Source organism: Phyllostomus discolor, chromosome 5, assembly GCF_004126475.2.
Source record: "Phyllostomus discolor isolate MPI-MPIP mPhyDis1 chromosome 5, mPhyDis1.pri.v3, whole genome shotgun sequence".
Lineage (NCBI taxonomy): Eukaryota > Metazoa > Chordata > Mammalia > Chiroptera > Phyllostomidae > Phyllostomus > Phyllostomus discolor.
This window is the reverse complement of record NC_040907.2, coordinates 69,979,445-70,005,777: the sequence shown is the minus strand read 5'-3', so window position 1 is coordinate 70,005,777 and position 26,333 is coordinate 69,979,445. Positions and strand designations below refer to the sequence as shown.

At 34.8% G+C, this 26,333-nt stretch overlaps 1 protein-coding gene across 1 annotated transcript in view; it reads left to right on the top strand.

Moving 5' to 3' along the window:
* Positions 1 to 26,333, top strand: part of HFM1 (helicase for meiosis 1) — a 91,949-nt gene that overhangs the window by 2,807 nt on the left and 62,809 nt on the right. Inside the window, exons 2-12 of the mRNA XM_028513628.2 lie at positions 2,904 to 3,016; positions 4,285 to 4,597; positions 13,047 to 13,312; positions 13,618 to 13,656; positions 17,217 to 17,287; positions 17,756 to 17,888; positions 18,539 to 18,690; positions 19,559 to 19,636; positions 20,103 to 20,261; positions 21,850 to 22,050; positions 22,138 to 22,226. Coding sequence (XP_028369429.1) covers positions 2,904 to 3,016; positions 4,285 to 4,597; positions 13,047 to 13,312; positions 13,618 to 13,656; positions 17,217 to 17,287; positions 17,756 to 17,888; positions 18,539 to 18,690; positions 19,559 to 19,636; positions 20,103 to 20,261; positions 21,850 to 22,050; positions 22,138 to 22,226 — 1,614 coding nt within the window. The remainder of the gene's footprint in view (positions 1 to 2,903; positions 3,017 to 4,284; positions 4,598 to 13,046; positions 13,313 to 13,617; positions 13,657 to 17,216; positions 17,288 to 17,755; positions 17,889 to 18,538; positions 18,691 to 19,558; positions 19,637 to 20,102; positions 20,262 to 21,849; positions 22,051 to 22,137; positions 22,227 to 26,333) is intronic.

The following is a 26,333-nucleotide window of genomic DNA, read 5'->3' as shown; positions in this document are numbered from 1 at the left end:
ATCTTTCTGTTATCACTATGAGGAGGACTGTGATAAATATGATAGGTTCAAATAATAAGGAGAGGGAAGGGAGAAGAAAATCTTCAAGAACCAGGGAGATTTCATGAAGGTAGAATTTGAGCTAGATTTTAAATTAATATATTCTTTAATGCCTAGGAAAGTGTGTGACACATAGTTCTCAGTAAATAATTTTTAAATGGGTTGAATGAATAAAACATTTGAACTTTTATAGGTAGATACGATGGTAGGGTCAGGTACAGGGGCAAGCTGAGTAAAGGAAATATTTTTGAGCAAAAATGAGGAGGGACAAAATGTATTATCTGTATACACATAGTTCACTTTAGTCTGGACTATAAGCTACATGTAGGAGAATTATGGTCTTGGGCTACTTGGAAGTTTGGCATTATTCAGATACCACTGAGGGATTTTGAATGGAATAATATGATGAAAAGCAATTCCAAAATTAATGTGATAGGAGTATGTAAATTATATTAGAGAAAGCCTGGAGGTGGTGAGGACAGTTGTTATCAACCAAATATAAGTTGACTGGAGCCTTGATTATGAGAGTGACAGTAGAAATACAAAAAAAAATGATGAATTCAAGAGAATTTATAAGGTGCAATAAGACCTGGTAGTGTCCATATTGTACTGGGTAAAAGATTATACTATGGTTTAGATTCTGAGTGGCTGGGGGAATGATGGCATCTCTGGAAAATAGGGAAATCATGAGGAAGATATGACTTTATGGGAAAGCTAAACTGTAGAGCTAGATGTGTGTTTTTTTGTATTTGTTAACATCTTTCTTGGATTTTCTGGAGTAGTCACTGTGCAAAAGAGTTAATATATTAGACCTACACTGTGATCCTTGGAAAGGCCTGCTTGCCAGACTGGCTTTTGGCTGGAGTCGAAGTTTCCCACCATTGAATGATAACAGAGTGGCTCACAGTTTATATAATACAGTTTATTCTGAACGTTTGCTTTGTTTCTGGGAATCTAGAATGTGTCAGAGAGGGAATGCCCAAGAGATTAGTCCCCAATTAAAACCCTGGTCATGGAGACTCTAGTGAACTTTCCTCATTGGTATCATTTAATGTGTACTCTCACAACGTGTTTCTGGGGGAATTAAGCACATCCTGGGTTATCACTGAGAGAGAACCTTTGGAAGCTTGTGCCTGGTTTCTCCAGAACTTCACCCCACAGTCAGGAGTTCTCTGTACCCATGAAACTGTGTCCAATTTCTTGGTTTTATTTTGTTCTTCAGATTCCACATATAAATGAAACTGGTATTTGTCTTTGTCTGACTTATTTCATTTAGTATAATACCCTCTAGGTCCATCCATGCTGTAGCAAGAGGTAAGATTTCATTCTTTTCAATGGACAACTGATATTCCATTATTTACATGTACCACAACTTTTTTATCTACTTGTCTCTTGATGGGTACTTCCATATGTTGGCTATTGTAAATGATGCTGCAAAAAACATGGGGGTGCATATATTCTTTAGAATTAGTGTTTTGGGTTTCTTTGGATATACATCCAGAAGTAAAATTACTGGGTCATAAAGCAGTTCCCCCTTTAATTTTTTAGGAAAACTATACTGTTTTCCACAGTGGCTGCACCAATCTGCATTCCACCAACAGTGCACTAGGGTTCCCTTTTCTCTATATTCTCCCCAACACTTGTTGTTTGTTGATTTATTGATGACAGCCATTCTGACAAGTGTGAGGTGGTATCTTATTGTTGTTTTGATTTGCAGCAAATGCTTTGGCCTTTTGTCAGACAATCAGACAAAGTCAGATAATGTGTTGTAGATTTTTGATTTGGAAAATGTAGCCATAGTAGCTATATGTTGGGTGCTATGAGATGCACAAAAGTAGAAGACTAAGCCTCTCATTTTTAAGAGTTTGAAATCCTAGATGAAGAGATACGAAATAAATCATAAAATTCTTGAGTCTTGGCATAGGAATTATATGTGGTACTTTTCTCAACTTCATTTCCTATCACCTAACACTTATCTTTTTGTTGTAATGAAAGTCAAGCCATCTGATTGGAAAGAAAACAGTAAAGCATGATCTGTTAAAAGGGTAACAGGTGAAAGATAAGGAGGTAGTTACCAGTGCCAACTGGATGGCAAAAATCTCATCAATTACTGTAAGTTTACAAAGTAATTGTGAGTTTCAGCTCTTTTCTTGGATTTTTTGTGGTTTTCAGATAGTTCTGGACCAAGAATATTTGAGTTAGAACATTGAATTGTAATAGTGCTTTAGGAATACTCAAGAATATTAGTATTGGTGTCATTGACACTGACGATCTGTGATTAATCATGAGGTATGTCAAAAGTAATTGTCACTTGTTAAGGTGCTAAAGTTTCAGAATGATTTACTACCTTTTTTCAAAATATTTATTTATTTTTTTTATTTTTTTTTTAGAGAGGGAAGGGAAGGAGAGAGAGAGAGACAGAGAGAGAGACAGACATCAATGTGCAGTTGCTGGGGGCCATGGCCTGCAACCCAGGCATGTGCCCTCACTGGGAATCAAACCTGCAATGCTTGGTTCACAGCCCGCGCTCAATCCACTGAGCTACACCAGCCAGGGCGATTTACTACTTTTTAAAAAATATTGGAACATATTTAAGATTCCTGTCAAAAGCATTTGAAGAAAAGGAGATGGAATTAAAGCCATTATTTAGGTAGCATTTTTCACAAAGCAATGTTATTAATCACACAGTAATGTCACAAGGAAAAAAAAATCAAGAACACTGGCATATAGGGATAAATTAAAGTTAATGCAGTAAGTTTATAAGATACTTACGAGTCTGTGATTGAGTGGTGTTTAATTGATAAATATATAGTTCCTGATATATCTTATTAACATGTATATTCAAATTTTTATATTTTATGTAGCTATCCAGAGAATGGAAAATCATTGGATTGGTTTCTCCCACCTGCTCCATTGGTTTCAGAAATTCCAGATACTCAGACATTAGAAGAAGAAATAGAAAATCATAAATCATTAGGTATATTATCACATATTTGTCGTGAAGCCAAATCTATGCAATGTAAAAAAATCTAGTAACACATTAAAATGTTAATTTCTTTTATTTTTAATGGTATAAAATGAAAGTTATGGACTTATTCGGAATAGTGCTCAGCAACTCTGAAATCTAGAACATTTTCCTTCTCTATATGTACATATGCATGCATATGATATGCATATAATACAACATATAACCATTTTATTGTTCTGTGAATTTTGTCTCCTCTTACCATTAAAACTATCACTGCTATTTAGTTTCATCTTGCTCTTTACCAAAGATAGAATTCTCTGGTTTAGGGAACCAGATTTCTGAAATATATTGAGTGAAAAAGACAAGATGCAGATGATCATATGTAGTTTGATACCATCATTTTATAAAGCTAAAAATCAAGCACATTCAAACAGTATATGTGATTTAATGTAATATTGTTGGCAAAATTTGGATTTTTAAATTGGGTGTTGGGTTCATGTATATACATTTTATTATTGAGCTTCATAATTTATATACCTAGAAATGCAGTTATATATTCTCTTTTATGTACCAAATAGTATACAGAATTTACTATGTGTGTGTGTGTGTATATATATATATATCATTGTGTTATGTGTGTGTGTGTGTTTGTATGGTAAAGCAAATTTAAGCCATAATAAGCTTCCTCCTCAGACTCTCAAAGGTGCTTGTATTAATAAAATCTCTTTAAAGAAACTTTTACAAATTTGTCACCTTGATAAAAGCATTTCTTTATCTTGATTTTAGAGGCAATATCAAAGTTAAAAGTATTGTATCATGTATTTTAATACTGAATTATATTCACTGACATTATATATGGCTGGTCATTGTATTTCTGTGTATAAATTATTTATATAAATTTTTAAATCTTTATAGTTACTTCTATAATTATAGAATTTATAGTAGATAAAATAAATATTACATGTATGATTATTTCTGTGGGTCAGAAATTAAGCCTATTTTATAATGTAGGTTTTGTATAATTTTCAAATTTAATTTAAATAATTCTTAATTTCTGAGAGCCTTTCAGTGATATAATAAACCATAAAGTGATAGTCACCTATATTTTAAAACCATGTATGATATTTCAGATTATCTTATTATTGTACTAATACTTTTCTTTTGGCTTTCATATTTATCTAGTAAACCCTTTTGAAAATTTTTATTAAATTTTTCATCGTTTTGAAAATTTGATTCCATGGAGAACATGTAGTAATTAATATATTCCATTTTTGTAGGTATGGAAAAGAGGCAAAAAATGTTAACGTCAAATTTAAAGATAACTAATGAAAGCACAAATTATATTTCAACAACACAAAAATTCCAATTTGCCTTTCCCTCTAATAATTATGGAGAAGGTGGTGTACATTGTGGAGGGACAGATAAAAATGGCTTATCACATGTTTCTGGCAAGCTGACATATGGTTCTTCTCAGAAATTCAAAAATCACTTTGGCACTGAGATAGCATGTGAGAAAAATATTCCAGATGATACAATATTAGTTAATTCTGCAGAAGAAGAAGGAGAGAGCACATCAGCCTTCCAAAAAAGGTAATTATTAAACGAAACAACATTCAGTGATAAAGTTGAATAGTTATATGTGTGTCCAAAAGTATGAAATATGATAAAATCTGAATGAGAAAAACACCAGTAACAAATAGAGTCTATTATATACCAGACATTCTGTTAACTTCGAGATTTTAGTCATAGGTTCTTACCTTAGGAGAGCTTATAATTTAGTGGGGGAAGGACTGATAGTAAATAACTAAAAATAATAGTATGATAATTATTTTTGATGAAGAATATGGTTAGAGCAGAGGTTCTCAAACTTTATGTTGTTATGACCCCTTTACACTTAAAAATTATTAAGCATTTTCAAAGAGTTTTTGTATATATGGGCTATTTTTAATATTTAAATATTAATCCTTAACCATATTAAAAATTAAAGCTGAAAGTTTGAAAAACACTCATTTACTAATTCATTTTAAAATAATAAACATACTTGTTAATCTAAACAATGTATTTTATTAAAAATAATTATTTTCCAAAACAAAAAATAATTTAGTGAGAAGAGTGGTGGTGTTTCATGTTTTTGCAAATGTTTTTAATTTCTAGCTTAATAGAAGATACTTGGATTCTCATATTTGCTTTTGTATTCAATCTGTTGTAATACCACACAACCTGGAGCCTCTGGAAAGCTCCATGTTAACTAGTGAGAGAATGGGTGAGAAAAAGGCAAATAATGCCTTAGTAGTATTATGAAAATAATTTTGATCTTACGAACTCCCTGAAATAGATTCGGCTATCCTTTGAGAACTGCTGTTTGAGCATATAACATGGGTACCTAATCTGCTTTGGACTGTCAGGGGATGCTTTCCTGAAGAAGTGGTATTTAAACTTCACTTTAAGGAGGAATAGAATGAAGTTAAGTGCAAATAAAGGAGAGTGTTCCAGGCAAAAGGAGTAGTGTGTGCAGAAGTCCTAAGGTAGTACAGAGCCTGGCCTATTCTTTAAAAATTTCCTTACTTTAAAGTAAGAGAGAAAGCTGAGAGGTTAGATATGGAGGGGCCAAGTCATTCAGAGTATTGTAGGTCAGGGTAAACATTTTATACTTTTCCTTAAGGCAGTGTTTCTTAAACTGTAACCCATGGATCTACTGCAAAAGAATCACCTGGAGTATTTATTAAAAATTTGAATTCTTGAGTACTACCTTGGCCTTACTGACTCACAGTCTATATGAAAGGTGGATGTCACCAAGGCATCTTAATTTTCAACACATTTTCTAGGGGATTGTTATATACACTAAAGTTTGGGAACCATTGGACAAGGTCTTGGTTTTAGGTAGGGCAGTAAAATTATATTTCTCTTTTTATTTAAAGCCTATCGTGACCCCAGTATGATGAATTGGAAAGGAGCTAGAATACATTCTGAAGGGCCACTTAGAAGGTTATTTTATTAGTCTAGGTAAGAGAATGGTAGCCTGACCTAGGATTGTGGTAGCAGGAATGAGAGAGTCCAGAATTATTTAGAGGACAGAATGCAACAGGACTTAAATGATTATTGGACATGAGATCCAACTTGTAGGTTCTGGTTTGAGCCAGAATGATTAAGAATGGTAGTGTCCATTCATAATACACAGAACTGTGAAGGAAGAACATGTTTGGGAAAGATGAGTATGGACTTGGACATTTGATCTTAGGTGTTAATAAATTATCCAAATAGACAATTGGATATGTGAATTTATGATTCAGAAGAGATCTAGTTGTTAGTTTTTGTTTTCTTTATGACGTAAGAGATGAGATCATCTGTGGAGCTTGAGGGGAAAAGTGGAGGTAATGAGCAAGTATGAAAAGAATGAAAAACAATTAGGGAGAATGGGAAAGCAATCTAATTAGAATAATGGTAGGATTGTTGGACACTGTAAAGGGCTCAATTGAGATTGATGTCTATGAATATTTTGAAACAGCTTTATTAAGATATAATTCACTTATAAAATTTACTGTTTTGAAGTGTACAATTCATGGTTTTTAAAATATTCAGAGTTTTACAGCCATCAGTACTATCTAATTTTAAACCATTGTAATGTCTCCCAATGAAACTCTATACTCATTAACAGTTACTCTCCATTCCTCTCCTCCCCCTATGCCTGGCAGTCACTAATCTTTCTGTTTCTATTGATAAAGCTATTCTATACATTTCATATAAGTAGAATAATAAAAAATATCTGACTTTTTGTGTTTGGCTTCATTCACTTGGCATAACATTTTCAAAATTCATTTTTTGTTGTGTATCATTACTTTATTCCTTTTACAGCCAAATAATATTCCATTGAATGGATATACCACATTTGTTTTTCCATCTATCAGTTGATGGACATTTGGGTTGTTACCACTTTTTGGCTACTATGAATAATGCTGCTATGAACATTCATGTACAAGTTTTTGTGTGAATATATGTTTTAATTGTTTTAGGTTTATACTTAGAAGTGGAATTGCTGGGCCATATGGTAACTCTGTATTTATAACCTTTTTTGAGAAACTGCCAAATTGTTTACCAGAGTATCTGCAGTACTTTAAAATTCCATTAGCAATATATGAAGGTTTCAGTTCCTCCACATCCTGGTTAGCCTTTGTTATTGTCTTTTTTACTATAGTGAATATGAAATGGTATCTTACTGTGGTTTTGATTTGCATTTCCCTAATGACTAATTATGTTGGGCATCTTGGAATGTAATTATTGGCTATTTGTATATGTTCTTTGGAGTGATGTATATTTACATCCTTTGCCTATTTTTTAATTGGGTTATTTGTCCCTTCATTATTGTGTTTCAAGAGTTTTTTATATATTCTGGGTAAAATTCCCTTATCAGGTATATGATTTGCAAATATTTTCTAACATTCTGAGAGTTGTTTTTCACTTTTTTGATGGCATCCTTAGCAGTACAAAAGTTTTAATTTTGGTGAAGCCCAATTTACCTAAATTTTTTGTTGTTTTGCTTAGGCTTTTGAAGTCATATCCAAGAATCCATTACCTAATCCAGGGTTGTGAAGAGTTACTCCTCTATTTTCTTCTAAGAGTTCTATAGTTTTAGCTCTTACATTTAGGTCTCTGATCCATTTTGAGTTAATTTTTTTTGTATATGTGGTACAATGTAAGAGTCCAACTTCATGCTTTTGCATATAGATATCCAGTTGTTCCAGCATCATTTGTTGAAAAAACTATTTTTTCCCCATTGAATGTAATGGCACTGTCATTGGCAGTCAGTTGACCATGAATATAAGGTTTTCTGATGCAACCAATTCTCTGATTCTCCAATACTAGTGGGTGACCAATAATTAAATTTTCACACTAACTCCAGAGTTAGTTAGTGTCAGACCCCACAGATTAAGGTTTTAGTCCCACAAGACTGTGCCACTTTATATCCCAGCCACAGATAGGGTGCCAAGTTACTCACAATTCTGCCTTGCAGATTACAAATTTGGGGATTTCCCAATGACCCCATATTAGGTTCAATAATTTTCTAGAATGACTCACAGAACTCAGGAAAAACACTTTATTTACTTTTTCCAGTTCATTATAAAAGATACAATTTAGGAGCAGCCAAATGGATGCATACGCAAGGTATGGAGAGGGAGGGTACACAGAGCTTCCTTGCCCTTTCTGAGTGTGTTACACTCTCAGGACCTTGATGTGTTCATCAGTCCAGAAACTCTCAGAAACCCCTGTTATTTATGGGTTTTTTATTCATGGAGGTTTCATTACATAGGTATGATTGATTAAATTATTGGCCACTGGTGATTGAACTCCAGCCTCTCCCCCTTCTTAGATGTCAGTGGTGGGGCTGAAAGTCTCAAACCTGTAATCAAGGTTTTGTCTTTGTGGCATCAGCCCCCATCCTGAAACTATCTAGGGGCCCTACAAGAGTAACTTCATTAGCACAAATTCAGGTATGATTGAAAAGGGCTTGTTATGAATAATGAAAGATTCTTCTGTCACTCCTATAACACAGGAAATTCCAAAGGTTTTAGGAACTCTATGCCAAGAACTAGAAACAAAGACCAAATTTATATTCCTTATTATACCACATAAAGGCTTATTTCTGGACTCTTAAATCCATACCATTGATCAATGTCCTTATGCCTGGCATATGATATATCCCACACTGTCATATCCCACAGGTCTTGATTGCTGTAGCTTTGTAGTAAGGTTTCAAATTGGGAAGTGTGAGCCCTCCAGCTTTGTTCCTTTATTCAAGATTGTTTTTGACTAGTCTAGGTTCTTTGCATTTTCATATGAATTTTAGGATAAGTGGATCAATTTCTGCAAAGAAGCTAGCTGGGATTTTGATAGATATTGTATTGAATCTGAAGATAAACTTGAGGAATATTATTATCTTAATAACAGTAAATTTTCAAATCTGTGAATATGGGATATCTTTCCATTTATTTGTTTTCTTTATTTTTTTCAATGATGTTTTATGGTTTAAGTGGACCGCTCTTATACTTATTTTGTTACATTTATTCCTAAGTATTTTATTTTTTGACGCTTTTATAAATGGGATTTAAAAATTATTTTTTAGATCAACCATTGTAAGTATATAGAAATACAACTGATTTTATATATTGATCTTGTATCTGCAATTTTGCTGATGACCCTGCATTTTAATATTATTCATCTACCTAATAGTTGTGCCTTTCCTAGTAGTGTCTCCACTGCTTGGTTGAATTTTTTTTTTAAATGTAGATTCATCTAGGATTGAGATTTTGCAAGATAAGTATTATAAAAAGGACAAAGGGAAGCAGAACTGAGAATATTATTTGAGAGTTGAAAAGATAGGTTATGAATTCTAAGTTGATTAATGGTGGATGAGAAGGAGAAGGGGAAGATGTTTTTGGAGAAAACAAAGAGGTTAATTACAGTAAGTTTTTCTTTAACTTCATTGGTTCCTTGAGCAAACAGGCTAAAAGGATAGAAGATTATAGTCAGAAAAATGATATATCAAAATGATTGATTGGACAGGAGGAGCAATTCTGGATAATAACAGTGTCTAAGGCAGGCATGTCAAACTCATTTTCACAGGGGGCCACATCAGCCTCACGGTTGCCTTCAAAGGGCCAAATGTAATTTTAGGACTGTATAAATGTAATTACCCCTTAACAGTTAAGTGAGAGTTCAGTGCTACCACTAGGTAGAAACAAGGTGCCAGGCTGGATAAAATAAGGTGGAGGGCCAGATTTGGCCTGAGGGACTTGTGTTTGCCTCCGGTGGTCTAAGGTGAGAGAGTAGGTGACTCAGATTGTGGGAGGCAGAAAGCCACTAGAGATGAATGCCTGAGAAACTGATAGGGTAGAATTTTGAGTGGGTTGTCTGTATGAATGTTGAAGTGACCCAGATGATGGCAGAATTTGGAATTGAGAGGAAAAGATTCTAAAGTGACCAGAGGTTGATATATGATATATGCCATGTGTAGAGTTACAAGGTGATGTCGCTAGACAGGACAGATAACTTTTGTGAAAGAATAAAAAAGTAATGATGTAGATTTGGGGAGAAGAAGAAGACACAGATCCACCCCCAAGCACACTGGATGTAGGAAAATTAGTAGTTTCCACTTGAGTTTTTTTTTTTTAAGATTTTCTTTATTTATTTCTAGAGAGGGAAGGGAGGGAGAAAGAGAGAGAGAGAGAGAAACATTAATGTGCGGTTGCTGGGGATCATGGCCTGCAACCTAGGCATGTGCCCTGACTGGGAACCGAACCTGCGACACTTTGGTTCACAGCCCGAGCTCAATCCACTGAGCTACGCCAGCCAGCCACTTGAGTTTTTTAAGGAGCAAAAGTTTTGCATGGCAAAGCAATATTTTATTACAACCAGGGATTAATATAACAATGAATGAAGAAGTCGAGGACATAGGAGAAATTGTGGAGTAGAAATTCCAAAGGAAGAATATGAGATTCAGAGAATTTAGGTACCTAGCATGTGGATAAAATTTTAGTAGTTTGGAAAACTTATTTCAGACTCTAACATCACACATCTAGAAAGTGGAGGAGCTGTTGGTTTATACTCAGGTTTGTCTGATTCCAAAGTCTCTGCTTTTAACATATATCACAACATATGGTGAGGAGTCATCCTATGGCATAAGTGTTTTCTTTTCCCTCAATACCATTTCATGATGGCATTCTACTACTAATATATTATCTAAGACTAACCCTCTGTTTTTGAATGTTATATCTTCAAAGATAAACTGCTGGCATTGGAGGATGCAATCATACAGTTTGTTCTAAAATACATTTATTTCTTTCTGTTTTTTTCAAAGACTGGTTCTTATGTGAGACATGTTATTAAAATTTATAGTAAATCACCTCCACTTCCAGCTCCTCTTCCTCCCTCCCTTCCTAAGGCCCCAGAATCTTCACACATCTGCTGTGCCAAACAAGACTCAAAGTAGACACAGTTGGCTCTGACCAGTGTGGCTCCAATTGATTGGGCATTGTCTTGAAAAGTGAAAGGTCAGCCCAGTTTGATTCTCAGTCAGGGCACATGCCTAGGTTGTGAGTTCCATTCCCAGTCAGGGAATGTATGAGAGGCAACTGATGTATATTTCTGTCTCACATTAATGTTTCCCCCCCGCTCTTTCTCCTCCCTTCCCCTCTCTCTAAAAACAAACAAACAAACAATTTTAAATAAATTATATGTTGTGATGTTCTTTTTTTAAAATAATCTCTCTTTTTTAAGATTTTTTAAATTTATTTTTGGAGAGGGAAGGGAGAGAGAAAAAGAGAAAGAGAAACATCAATGTACGGTTGCTGGGGGACGTAGCCTGCAACCCAGGCATGTGCCCTGACTGGGAATCGAACCTGCGATGCTTTGGGTCGCAGCCCGAGCTTAATCCACTGAGCTATGCCAGCCAGGGCAAATAATTTTTTTAAAAAGTGGACATGGTTGTAAGAAACTGTGAGCAACACTTTAAAATTATATTTACATTATGACCCAGAATCACTACTTTCTAGGGAGGTGTTCTAAAAAAGATTTATGGATGCAGATGTTCCCTTCAGCACAATGATGGGAGTGAAAAATGGAAAATTGTCCATGTTCCACAGCAGGGGTTCTTAAAAAATTCTGATGTGCATCCATAGAAAAATGGGAAGACAGAAGCAGTGTTCACCCCTGGGGAAATCAGGTTCCAGAATCATTCTTGCCAACATCCACAAGTGCATATACATGTATGTGCACACTGGTACTTACACATGCCCAAACAGGTGTATGTGCACACATTTCAACATACACACATGTGCACAGGAACACAAGCAAACACATGTACACAGAGAGAAAAGTGTCTAGAGTAGACACTTTTCCATGAGCAAGGGTGAGGGTAAAGTATGGAATATATTTGGAAACAACAAGCATTCCAGTTTGGTTGAAATGACTAGAAAAGTGAACACTACCTGTTAGGGCACTCCTGAATGGAAGGACTTTGTTGTTTAATTCTTAATTTCTTTAGAATTCACTATTCTACCCTAATCAATCATTATTTCCTTGTAATAGACAACTTTAAAGGTAAAAACTAAATAAAATACTTTTAAAAGATTAATAAAAAATTAATTTAGAAACTATTCTATATTTTAATAGTATTTGTGTGGGTGTCATTCCTTATGGCAAGGATCCGCAACCTTCCTCCTCCTGTCTAAGGACACTGTTCACATTACCACCTGAGCTTGCCTCCTCCCTCCCTACTCCCACCCCCACGTCCATGGAAAAATTGCCTTCCATGAAACCAGCACCTGGTGCCAAAAAGGTTGGGGACCACTGAAATTCTGTAAAACTGATACCTGCAGTCATTCCTATTATAAGGTGTGAATGCTGTATTAAGCACCTTAATGGTTATTTCACCCCTTAGGACTGTTGTGAGCAAATTGTCTTTAGATTAGTTTAATATGATAAATTGTAATTATAAAGATGGCTTTCCTGTATTTTCCAGAACTTTGTAAAGAAGTATTTCTTACACTAAAATGATTACTGAATAGTTTTTGGTAAGTGGGTGCTGGTTACTGACAAGATGTCTCAGTATCTGTCCACATGGGCATCTCTATGGGATTGCTTGAGTGTTCTCATGGTATACTAGTGGCTGGCTCCTCTCAGAGTGAGTGATACAAGAGATCATGTGGAAGAGACAATGTCTTTTATGACCTAGCCTTGGTAATCACACACTTGTACTTCCACAGTACGCTACTAATCACATAGGTTAGTACTGATTTGAGACTAAAGAAAGGTGTGAATACCAGGAGACCAGGATCATTGGGGCTATCTCAGAAGCTGGCTACCACAAATAGATTTATCTGAGTTTTAGGAAAGTGAAAAGTGGTAAATTTAACAAGTCTTATCTTAGGATAATGATTCGTGTTTGTGTTTGAATAAACCATAACCTACAGGTATTTTTAAAGGGACCAATTTTATGCTAGTTTTTCACATGCAAACATGTTTTTTCCTTTTCTTTTTTTTGTAGATTATTTAAAATATCCGACAATATGCATAGGAGTGCTTATTCTAATGACATTGCAAACTTGGATTCTCATGTTGTCCCAGGAGAAATTGTCCAAACAGAAATGAACAAAGGGACATCATGGAAGTGTAGCAATAGTAAGCAGAAACCTCAATATTCAGATATTAACATGTTTACAGCAAGTGATGCTTTTCCTGCTTCTGAAATTAGAGAAGGTGTATTGAAAGTACCATCTTTTTCAGTTGTGTCCCAGCCTCATGAAGTTGAAGGTAATTCTTTGCTTTTTCCCTTGGTTTATAAAAGTGTATAAAAGTATCTAGTCTGTGTTTCTTAGCATAAGGAGTAGTATAAAAATATAGTAAACTTGAATAGGTTATTTATGTGCAATTTCTGCATTTCTAATTATATTGCATTATATTGCATTATACCTTATTATATTGCATTATACCTTAAACTGTGATACAAATATTTAACTGTGCTGTCAATGAAAAGTTATGCAAACTTTATCTAAACAGTTTTTATGGAAAAGTTTTAAAATACCATATAAGTATGTAGGGTTTTGTTTTTTTTTTAGGAGTAACAGAAAATGATTTGAAGGCTATCACAGAAATCCGTATCCTTCAAATTAAATTATTTTACTACAGAAGCTTTTATTTAAAATCATAATTATTAAATACTTTGTTTCATTATCTCTGTTTATTTTGGTTAACAAGAAAAAGAGAGAAAAGTGAATATTTGGGGTCATGTAAGAGACTCAGTGTGTGTGTGATAGTGCTACTCAAATAGTGGTCTGCAGTCTGGTGCGAGTTTATAAGCTGTTTATTTCCAGTCTGTCACAAGATAAATACACAAATGAGTTTATATTACTGGCTGGTCTCTGAGCATATTTACTTATAAGTCGATACAATTTCTTATACTTTGGGAAGAAAAACATATTGGAATAGACATAGGGAAGGGAAATGAATGAGAATGAGGCATACTGTGGACTGGGACATTTTTACAAATCTAGTATTTTTGAAAACCTAATTTGCAGTTTATACCTATAATCTAATTCACATATTTTGAGTATATACATGTGTTCTGGAGGTAATATCCTCTTAGCTTCTTTGATACCCTGTGTTATGTCTATAATAGTGTACTTATTCTATTTTATTAGAATTCATTAGTTGTCTTATGACTATTTCCCTGTGACCTATGGACTCCATGAAGGCAAGAACCATGCCTTATTTATCTTCATATCTCAAAATACACTGAAAACCAGATTAAGGAACAAAAATGTTTTTGGAAAAGTATATCCATGAGCAAGGGTGAGGGTAAAATATGGAATATATTTGGAAACAACAAGCATTCCAGTTTGGTTGAAATGAAAGTTATGATTAAATGGGTAGTAGGAAATAATGTTGGACAGTTATCTGAGGATCAGATCCTTTAACACCATGAATACCACACTCAAGAAGTTTTGTGTTTAGTTTTAATAAATTTATTAAGCAATGAGGAGAAACCATGCACAGAATTTTTTGAGCAGGTCAATATATCATCAAAATTGTGCTTTAGAATGATAGAATTAGTGACTCAAAAGCTAGGGAAAGCCACTTAGAACTGACAAAAAGTTATGATCTAGTTGGCAAAACAAAGTGAATTCCAGATATTGGGCAGTTGAGCTAGAAAAATCCAGGGAAAAGTGATTCCAATCCTGGCTACTCCACAGACTGAGATAATTCTGAATTTTGGTTAGAAAATACTTGCCTGATCCCTCATGAAGAGTTGTGTCCAATGCAGATAACTGAATTGCATTAGAATGGTGGGAGGGGACAATAAAAGTGTTATATGTGACAGTGTAATAACTTCTGACATAGTCATCCTTTAGTGCTCCTGTTCAGCACGTGGTCTTAATCCTGCTGCACTTCCTTCTCTGTGGTGATCAAAGTAGGGTGGAAACAGAGAAAATGTAAACACTTAAAATTAATTTCATTATCTGCATAATGGGAAATCCTTCTTATCCTTTACTGGAACTTGCCATACTATGACAGTAACTTTTGAAGAGTTTTAAAGATCTTTGTTCTGTATTAGCACAGCTGAAGCGATTCTATTGTTTAGGTTTCTTTATGGATTAAGACTGTTGCCTACTTTTGTGTCCATTGTGTTGTCCAAAAAGTTCATTTACTGTCAAACTCACAGAACTGCTACCCTTCATATTTTCTAAGTGTATATTTAAATTAAAATGGAAGGCTGAATGCTATTGATGATAATTTGAGTTTGGGGATATAACTTATTTTCTGCTTCTTTTCTAATGTTTTACTATATTTGAATCTTCAGGACAATAGAAGTTTGGTCAGCTTGATGCTGCCACAGTAATCTTGTCATTTTCAGTTCTGAAGACATCTTCTCACCTGTAATAACATATAATTACAGTGACATTGCTGAGAGTTTGCTAAACGAAAGGAAAAATTTGATATCAAGTGTTGATGGTGATGATAAATGACTTTAGTAGCAGAGTTTGCTCATGAGTAAAAAATTGATTCTGTATCTACTCTGGATTAGAGATTCATTTTTGTGAGTGTAAACTGATGAGGAACTACCTAATGAGAGAAAATCCAGCATGATGGCCCACATGTGGGCTTGTTACAAATAAATATTTTATAGGAAGAGACATATTTTGGAGGAAAAATGAGATTCCTTTCAAAGCTGATGGATTGACACACTGAAAATTACATTTTGTTTTGGCACAAATATTCTGACATTCTGCAGAACTGAAAGTAAAATGAAAATTTGTAAATTGACTTAATAAATGCAAACATATTAATTGGGTGCTTACTGTGCCAGGCACTGTTCAGGTATTTTGGATATGTCAGTTAAAAAAACAGACAGTGAATCATTGTCTTTGAAGAGTTAACATTCTTGGGAGACAGGATAACAACTGTAAGTCTATAAATAAATCATATAGTATTTTAGAAGATAATGAGTAATAGGGAGAAAGAAAAAAGTGGAGCAGAGTAAAGGTGATTAGCATGGGAATGCTGGGATCAGGGACTTAGGATAAGAATTATATAATTAGTGTAGCTCTTTTTGAGAAGGTGAGGTATAAGTAAGCAATTGAAGGAAGTGAAAGACCCAAGGAAATATGAAAGGAAGAACAGTTTGAACAACAATTTGGCTGATGTTTTTGAGGAACAGAAAAGAATTCCATATAGGTAGAGGAGATGGGTTAGTCAGGAGTAGTAGGACATGAGGTCAGAACACAAAGGTGGAGGTGAAGGTGAGGAGGCAACATCTGTAGGGCCTTGTAGCTATATATTTTGAGAGAAATGGGGGATTTGATCAGAGAAGTAATATGTTCTCATTTAACTTTTAATAGGAACATTTATCACAATCCAGCAATTTTTGTATATCTTCACAAAAATATAAATGCTTAAATAAGTGTAGTATTTGTATTCTGATTAGCAGCTAGAACCTCAGGCAGCAGCTGAAAGAGTATGCAGTTATATTCCTCCCAAGGGAGAAACTCGAGATGGGCCTCTCCCCTCTGTGCTGAGCCTGGATGTGTACCTGTGGGGGTGCATGTGGGAAGGGGTGTGTTCCTGTGCCCATGTGAAAACTGATCTTTGCTGTAGTCCTGTGGAACTCATGAATGCAAGCCCTATGGCTTACAGAGCTGGGTGTTTGGGAGGCCTTGTCCTTTAGGTGGGAAGCCTTAAAAGTTTAGTCACTACATGTGTAGTTTAAAACCTTTGCTCTTCAGGAAAAAGGTGGGAGTTGGGGGTTCCTTCCCAATTGTATGGTGGTATGCTGGGGGTGGAATTTATGGTGAGAGTTGTCCTAGCCTTTCCTACCTATTTCGATGTCATTTTCTCATTTGTCCATTGTATAGGAGTCACTCAACTAGAAGTTTCAGGATTTCTCTCAGAGGAAATTGTTCTGTGTGTAGCTGTAATCATACTTATTGCTTGTAAGTGTGTATTTGGTGGATCTGTGAGAGGAGGGAAATTCAGGAGCATCCTATGTTGTCCTCTTGGTCCCTTCCTCTATCTGTTAATTCCTTTCTTATGATATCAAAATTGCAAGTATTAAAACTTCACCATTAAATATTGGCAGTCAATTTTAATTTAATTTTAAAATTAAAAGTAACCAATTTTTAAAATTCCAAAATATTTGACTCCTTAATGTTATACTAAGCGGCAAAATTTAGAGGTATTTTCAAAGAATTCCCATATTTCAACTATATACAGTCCAAAGCCTTTGATGATGTAAGTATTTTATTATGATTATTTACTTTTCTGCTTTTTCTTGCTAGATTGTTTGCTCTTGAAGGGTAGGGACTAGATCACATTCACTTTATATCCCCAGTGCCACACTCAGTGACTGGTACATTATAGCAGCTCAAAAAATGTTTACTGAATGAATGCATGTGATTTTCATAGGTGGGTTGGTTTGTATTTATTAGACTTATAAAAATTTCTCTGGAAGCTAAAGAAGTGATTTTCTTCCAGATCTAGCATATTTACTTTTACAAAACAAGATAGCAAATTTTAATAGTGTTTTTTTTTTTTAAGGAGGTGGATCTAGAGCAAGGTCATAATTTTAATTAGTTTAGAGATAAAAATGTTTAAGCTGTTTATTATTCCAGAGTCTTTATAAGGCATATTTTGTAACAAACTGAAAATGTGAATGAAAAATTCTCTATATTACGCAATTCATTAAATTTTATATTTTAGCTTCTTTACACAGATAGGAATTTTGTGATTTGTGCTCCAACTGGTTCTGGGAAAACGGTATTGTTTGAACTTGCTGTAACAAGATTGTTAATGGAAGTCCCATTGCCATGGTCAAATATTAAAATTGTTTACAGTAAGTATTTATATATTTTAAGAGTAATAATTGTAATAATGAAAAAACATTGAGGCTAAAGTAAGAAATAAATTCAATTCATCAGACTTATTACTTGGTTTTCCATACTTTTTTCATAAAGACAGTCCACATTTGGTCTTACCTGTTACATTAAGTTCAAAACACATTTGCTCAGTTATAAATACAAAGTAATACTTGAATTGAGAATTTGGCCCTAACAGGCCTATTTTTAAAAGGACAGGCAAGATGAACAAATAAAATCAAACATTTTATAGTTCTCGAAATTCCCACAGGAACCCTTCTTTCTTAGGTATATATATTTTTAAATTTTTCATCAAAGTAATTTATGCACATGGTTAAAAAATCAATGGTCACAAAAGGGATTATAATGAAAAATAATCTCTTGCTCTACTTCTGTTCACCCTTAGTTACAATTAGCTGAGCAATCACTTCTTTTTCTGTTTTTAGTTCTGTTTGGTGATTACCTTTATAACTCTGAATAATATGCTTCTACTGTTAATTTTTAATTTATAAATATTAGGCAGTACCTAGATAGGTATTTTTATCTTAACTTTATTAACCAGTGTTTTTATGCAAATAATTTTTACAATTTCACTGGCATTCAAAATAAATATCTTATATTGTTATAGTGGCACCAATAAAAGCCCTGTGTAGTCAGCGTTTTGATGACTGGAAAGAAAAATTTGGACCAATAGGATTGAAGTGTAAAGAACTCACTGGAGATACACTAATGGATGACCTATTTGAGATTCAGCATGCCCATATTATTATGACAACTCCAGTAGGTGTTATTTATACTTTATTATTTTCATGGTTTATTAGAAAATAGCTATTTCTCTTCACCAAGAAAAAATGTTAAAATAAAATACAAAGTAGAAAAATATATTTACAGTGTAATAAAACAAACAAAAGGTAAGTATTCAGGATATATAAGGAATACTACAAATTAATAAGAAAATGACAAACAACCAAATAGGAAAAATAGACAAAAGATATGAATAGGCAATTTGTTATTGTAGATAATTTGTAATCATACTTGTTCCTTGTATTCTTCTATCTAAGTATTATGTGTTGCAGAGGAAGGATCTTGATAGAGCTTAAAAGAGGTAATAAGACTATAATTTTGAACATTTTTGGTTAAAAATAAATGGAAGTTCAATTTTTTTAAACACTTGAAAGGCTGTCAAAACCTAAACAAATTTTTATTTATTTATTATTATTATTTTAAATTTCATTTTAATTGTTCAAGTACAGTTTTCTGTCTTTTACTCCCCTCCCAGGAACCCTATACAAAATTTTAAAATCTTTTTCACAATACTTTTAAGATGTTAATTAAAATATAGCCCATCAGCCCTGGCTGGCGTAGCTCAGTGGATTGAGTGTGGGCTGCAAGCCAAAGCATCACAGGTTCGACTCCCAGTCAGGGCACATTCCTGGGTTGCAGGCCATGGCCCCCAGCAATTGCACATTGATGTTTCTCTCTCTTTCTCTTTCTCCCTCCCTTCCCTCTTTAAAAATAAATAAATAAAATCTTAAAAAATATATATATAGCCCATCATTTGTAACACATAAGTTTAAAAATTTTATTGATATCCTAATAATATTTATTACAATTCCTTATGTTAAACCACTTGTACTTTTTTCCCTAGGAGAAATGGGATAGCATGACTAGGAAATGGAGAGACAACTCTTTGGTCCAACTGGTTCGACTGTTTCTCATTGATGAGGTAGTGAACATATTATTCACTTTCAGAAATAAACATAAAAAGATGAGTAGAATGGATAGAAAGAAAAGCAAGACATTTCAACCAAACTATATGTTTGTTTTATCCCTTCAACTGGAAAATGCTTATTTTTCTAAGGATGAGCATTAATGTTCTTGCAAATTGTAATTGATTAGATAGATTTATTTATTTCTTTTAAAAATTATCTTTTTAAAAAGATTTTATTTATTTATTTTTAGAGAGAGGGAAAGGGAGGGAGAAAGAGAGGGAGAGAAACATGAATGTGTGGTTGCCTCTCACATGCCCCCTACTGGGGACCTGGCCCACAATCTAGGCATGTGCCCTGACTGGGAATCAAATCAGGGACCCTTTGGTTCCCAGGCCAGTGCTCAATCTGCTGAGCCATACCAACCAGGGAAGATTTTTTTATTTTTACAGCTAATGGTGTTTTTCTTGACTTTTTTCTTAGGTACATGTTGTAAAAGATGAAAATCGTGGACCAACTCTTGAGGTTGTAGTTAGCAGAATGAAAACTGTGCAATCTTTATCTCATACTTTAGAAAATACCAGTTCTGTTATTCCAATGAGATTTGTAGCTGTGTCTGCAACAATTCCAAATGCTGAGGATGTAAGTTGAGATTTTAGACTGAAATTTTTTATGACTAGTGAAATATTTAGTCATTTTAGTCTTAGAAAAAACTGAGGGTTTTTGTTGTTGTTGTTAGTCTCCTAACCAATTTAATAGAAAGTATGTTGTAGAAAGTAATGTTTAGATTTTGTAGGGAAGGCAGTATTAAGACCATAAAATTTGAGTGATTATTTCTAATAAAACATTTTTTGGTGCAAGCCTGTTGTTTACTAGTATCTAAAAGTCTTAGTTTCATATACCTTGTAATAACATGACTCTTAATATGTTATGGTAATTGGAACCAACTGACTCTAGTTGTATAGCAGAGTATGGTGGAGAGTAAAAATAATTGTTTAGTTCATTACCATCCACTTTCCCCAATTCTGTGTGCCTAGCATTGTGGTAAGCACTAATGACAGATGCAAAAGTAAAAACATATAGACCCTGTTTTTGAGGATAATCTCATGACTAATGGGGTACATAGACACGAAAATAAATAATTACATGCAGTTTTATACTTTCTGTAATGTATATATGTCCTACATTTTTCTTCATTTGTTTTCAAATTTGAAAATGTTATGTTTCCTCTCTGCTTTCTCACTATTTACTTCTCGACCTACTATATGACTTTTTCTTCCTGCTACTACTTAGTAATTGTTTTCACAAATAGCTGCTATATTGTCTAATCCAATGGAAAACTTGGCTATTATCTTTAATTTGACACAATTTAGTCATTTTTGTTCTTAAAAATGACAACTTTTGTTTATATTCAAGACTGATAGAGAACATTTTAAAGTATATATAAACAATAAAAACCCAAGTTCTCTTTCTCAATTTTTCTCTAAATTAAGGTCTTTATCATTGGCCTGCTGCCACTCTCAAACTGTACATTCTTATCTCTAATCATGATAGCATTGAAAATGTTTCAGTAATTTTTCCTGTGCAACTAGAAACTCATTAATCCACCTTCCAGTCAAAGCAATGGTCAGGTTCATAGAAGGGCATGAAGCCTGATTACTAAGCAGACTATATGAAGATAAGGATTGCTCACCACACAGTTCCAACTAGTGACTCTAGCACTGAGTCTGACATGTGCTTTTGGCACTGCCATCTCTCAAGTATTTATTTGCTTTTCATTTAAAACTTGTCAACCCTTACCAGTCTAAGCCAACCTTTGCTTTGCTACTCTTCAGCCAGCATTTAAGACAACACAGTAGTATCAACCATATCTAGACATAGTTCTGAAAAAGCAAAGAAGTTACAGTGATAGTGAGAAATTCAATTTCTCTGCCAAAATCAATTTAATTTTACTTTGGAGTCTTAATAAGGAAAAGGAAACAAAATAATAATAATTAATTGGAAGTTTACCATGGTAAAAAGTGTATATAATCTTGAAATACTGCTGTTGGTAATACAATGTTTACCAATATATCAATAGAACAGTGTCAATGAACTACCATGTGATATTGCAAAAGACTATATTTAAATATTTTATGCTTCTACTTTACTATGGTCTATAATTGGGTTATTTTTAGTCATAATACTTTATTAGAAAAAAACTCAATGTATACATTTCTATTATTTAAAGATTGCAGAATGGCTTTCAAATGGTGAAAGACCTGCTGTATGTCTGAAAATGGATGAGAGACATAGACCAGTGAAACTTCAGAAAGTGGTCCTTGGATTTCCCTGCTGTAGTAACCAAACTGAATTCAAGTTTGATTTATCCCTCAACTACAAAATCGCCAATGTTATACAAACATATTCTGATCAGAAACCCACACTTGTGGTATGAATTTTGGTTGCTTATTTTTTTAGTGTAATGCCCAGCTTTTAATATGGATTTTTAATACAAAATTTATTCATTCATTTTTAGTTTTGTGCAACAAGGAAAGGTGTGCAACAGGCTGCTTCTGTTCTTGTGAAAAATGCTAAATTTATTATGACTGTGGAACAGAAACAGAGGTATATTTTTTCATTTTTTTTTCTTGGAGGTAGAAAGACTTTTAGGGATCAGCTAGATGAGATGAGAAAACTGGGTTAATTTTATAACCTTTTCAAGTTTCTTGACCCTCTACCTTAGTTTCCTCATCTGTAAAATAAGCATAATAGTAATTTGGAGGATTGAGTGAGATAATAAATCTTAGGGCAACTATGATCCTGTCTTTTTTATTTCACAGCTAGATTTCTTGACAGGGTATTCATATTGAGGTTTTCATCTTTTTTTATCCACATTCAATCCAGCATCTGTTGTAATCTTTCACCAAAGGGGATCTTGCTAATTCATCTCTTAGGAGCCTCTAGCACATTTGACCACTCCCACTTTATTTAAAAACTCTGGACTCTGTGCTCCCATGATCATTATCTACCCACTTTTCCTACATTGCCGGTGGCTGATTCTTAGTTCCTCTTTCACCTCTCTACCCAACTCTCAACATTATAACTTAAAAATTTTTTTTAAATATTTTTATTGATTATGCTATTACAGTTGTCCCATTCCCACCCGTCATTCCCCTCCACCCTGCACACCCTCTCCCACCCACATTCCCCACCTTTAGTTCATGTCCATGTGTCATAAGTTCTTTAGCTTCTATATTTCCCATATTATTTTTGCCCTCCCCCTGTCTATTTTCTACCTACCACCTATGCTATTTATTCTCTTTACCTTTTCCCCCATTCTCCTCCTCCCACTCCCCCACTGATAACCCTACACATGATCTCCATTTCTGTGGTTCTGTTCCTGTTCTAGTTGTTTACTTAGTTTCTTTTTGTTTTTGTTTTAGGTATGGTTGTTAATAATTGTGAGTTTGCTGTCATTTTAATGTACATGGCTTTTATCTTCTTTTTCTTAGATAAGTCCCTTTAACATTTCACATAATAAGGGCTTGGTGATGATGTACTCCTTCAACTTGACCTTATCTGAGAAGCACTTTATCTGCCCTTCTATTCTAAATGAAAGCTTTGCTGGATAGAGAAATCTGGGATGTAGGTCCTTGCCTTTAATGACTTGGAATACTTCTTTCCAGCCCCTTCTTGCCTGCAAGGTCTCTTTTGAGAAATCAGCTGACAGTCTGATGGGAACTCCTTTGTAGGTTACTGTGTCCTTATCTCTTGCTCCTTCTAGGATTCTCTCCTTCATTTTTACCTTGTAATGTAATTTACCTTGCTAATGTAATTATGATGTGCCTTGGTGTGTTCCTCTTTGGGTCCAACTTCTTTGGGACTCTCTGAGCTTCCTGGGATTCCTGGAAGTCTATTTCCTTTGACAGATTGGGGAAGTTCTCCTTTATTATTTGTTCAAATAACTTTTCCACTTGTTCTTTCTCTGCTCTTTCTAGTACCCCTATAATTCAGATGTTGGAATGTTTAAAGATGTCCTGGAGGTTCCTAAGCCTCTCCTCAATGTTTCGAATTCTTGTTTCTTCATTCTTTTCTGATTGTATGTTTTTTTCTTCCTTCTGGTCCACTCCATTGATTTGAGTCCCAGTTTTCTTCCCATCATTATTGGTTCCCTGTGCATTTTTCTTCATTTCACTTAGTGTAGCCTTCATTTTTTCATCTAATTTGTGACAAAATTCAACCAATTCTGTGAGCATCCTGATCACCAGTGCTTTGAACTGTGCATCTGATAAGTTGGCTATGTCTTTGTTGCTTAGTTGCTTTGAGCCGTTCTTCCATTTGGGCCATTGTTTTTTTGTTTTGTTTTGTTTTTGTTTTGTCTTGACACGCCTGTTACCTAGCGAGGCTCAGAGCCTTAGGTGTTCACCAGGGCAGGGCAACCCAGTCTCTGGGTTGTGACGCTGTATGGGGGGGCGGCGTCCAAGAGGGAACAATGGTGCTTGCTCTGCTTTCAGTCAGATTTCAGTCCCTTCAGCTGCTTCCCCCAAGTAAACTGGGTCTTTCTGGTGCTAATTCCCATGTGGGTGGGCTTGTGCATGTTCTAGGACCCTGTGGGTCTCTCCAACGAACTCTCCCCTGAGGCTCTCCCTGTACCTCAACCCCCACAGGTGTTTTCAATCAGTGCCCCAGGCTCTATTTCCCGGTGCTGGGATCCTGTGCTGAGCAGTCTGTCTCACTCCCTAGTTTTGCCCAGTTTATCTGTGCACAAATGTGGGGCTTCCTGGTCAGCCAACCTCCTTGCTCGCAGTGCCTCACTTCACAATTGCCACCTTGCTGGGTGTGCCCATTGCCACCCCGCACCCGGGGTCTGCCAGCCGCCACCTGTGCACCCAGGGTCCACCCGCTGCACTCTTGTGCTCGGGATGCCTTTCAGGCCGGTGCCACCAATTTTTTTGCCACGATCCCTCTCTACCCTGCCACCAACTCCACCCCTCCTACCAATCTAGATGAATGTGTCTGTTTTAACTCCTTTGTTGTCCCACTTCCATATAGTTCAATTTTCTGTCAGTTCTGGTTGTTATTTTGTGTCTAAATTGTTATTGTCCTTATTTTGGTTGCGTGAGGAGGTACAGTGTGTCTACCTACACCTCCATCTTGGCTGGAAGTCAACATTTTAACTTTTAAAATGTTAACATCCTAGCTCTGACCAATGTGGCTCAGTTGGTTGAGTGTCTTCCCACAATGCAAAAGGTCACTGGTTCAATTCCCTGTCAGGGCACATGCCTTGGTTGTAGGTTTGGTTCTCGGTTGGGATGTATATGAGAGGCGACCAATCAATGTTTCTCTCCCCCTCTTTCTTTCACCCTTCCCCTCTCTAAAAAAATAAATAAAATCTTTAAAAAATAAATAAAAATAATATAATTTAAAGATGTTAACATTCTAGGGGTTCTATCCAATGTTTATTCTTCTAATTCCACACAACTAGGTATTTGTATCTATCACATGGGTTCAGAGTATATACGTACACACATTTATGTATACCTGTGAATTCCTAGATTTTTAACTCCAACCCAGACCTCCATCCTGAGCTCCATGTCTACAGTCTACCTGCCTAACTGACATCTCTAATTGTACATCTATAGGCATCTCAAACTCAATATGTCCAAAACAGAACCTTGGTTCTTTCTCTGAAACCAGCCTTTCCTTCAGTGTTCCCCATCTTAATTACCCATCATCTACCTAGTTATTTACAGTAGAAATCTATCATTGACTTCTTCCTCACTTTCCTTCCCATAGGCAGTCAATTACTAAGTCCTATTTATTCTTACTTCTAAATATATGTCAATTATTTTGTCTCCATTAGCACCTGCCACCTCCCTAGTTCAAGTCACTATTAATCTCTTGCCTTTTATCTGTTGGCCACACACACACACTCTTTCTACTTTAGTCTATTATCTACATAGCAGAGTGATTGTTTGAAATGAGAAATCTACGTATATCAGTGTCCTGCTTAAAACTTTCTAATAGTTTCTTATTCTCTTCAGGATAAAATCCTAAATCCTTAATATAGCCTGCATTACCCTGTGTAATGTGGTGTCTGGCTAATAATTCTCCAGACTCCTCATGACCATGCTCCCTCATTACTCACTATACTCAAGCTATATTGGACTCTCTGTTCTATAAATGCACCAAACTGAAAGCCCTATACAGACAGGGCTTTCCTACATTGTTTTCTTTGCCTCAAATGTTTTTTTTGTTGTTGTCGTTGTTGTTGTTGTTTGTTTGCTTTTTACCTAACTCTTACTCATCCTTAAAATTTTACCTTTAATGTCAGTTTCTCAGGAAGTGTTCAATGATTTTCAGTTTCCCTTTATTTACTTTGTATAGATACTTGTACTTTTTATTTTATAGCACTTGCTATAGTTGTTTAATTGTTATTTTAATATCTGTTCTATTCATTGGGTTATAAACTTATTGAGGAAAGGAGGACTTATGATCATCATATGATCATAAGTTCTCACCAGAGTGCCAGCAAATGGTTACTACTTAATTAATATTAGCATATTGCTATAATTAATAACAACTCTTGGGACTCAATAAACATGTTTAGTTGTAGGCCTCAGACTAAAATTGGATTGGATGATTAAATGTATATATGAGCAAATATTGATTTTCTAACTAATTTTGTATAGGGGGGATGTGCTTTACTGCACTTTGGACTAGTCTATCCTG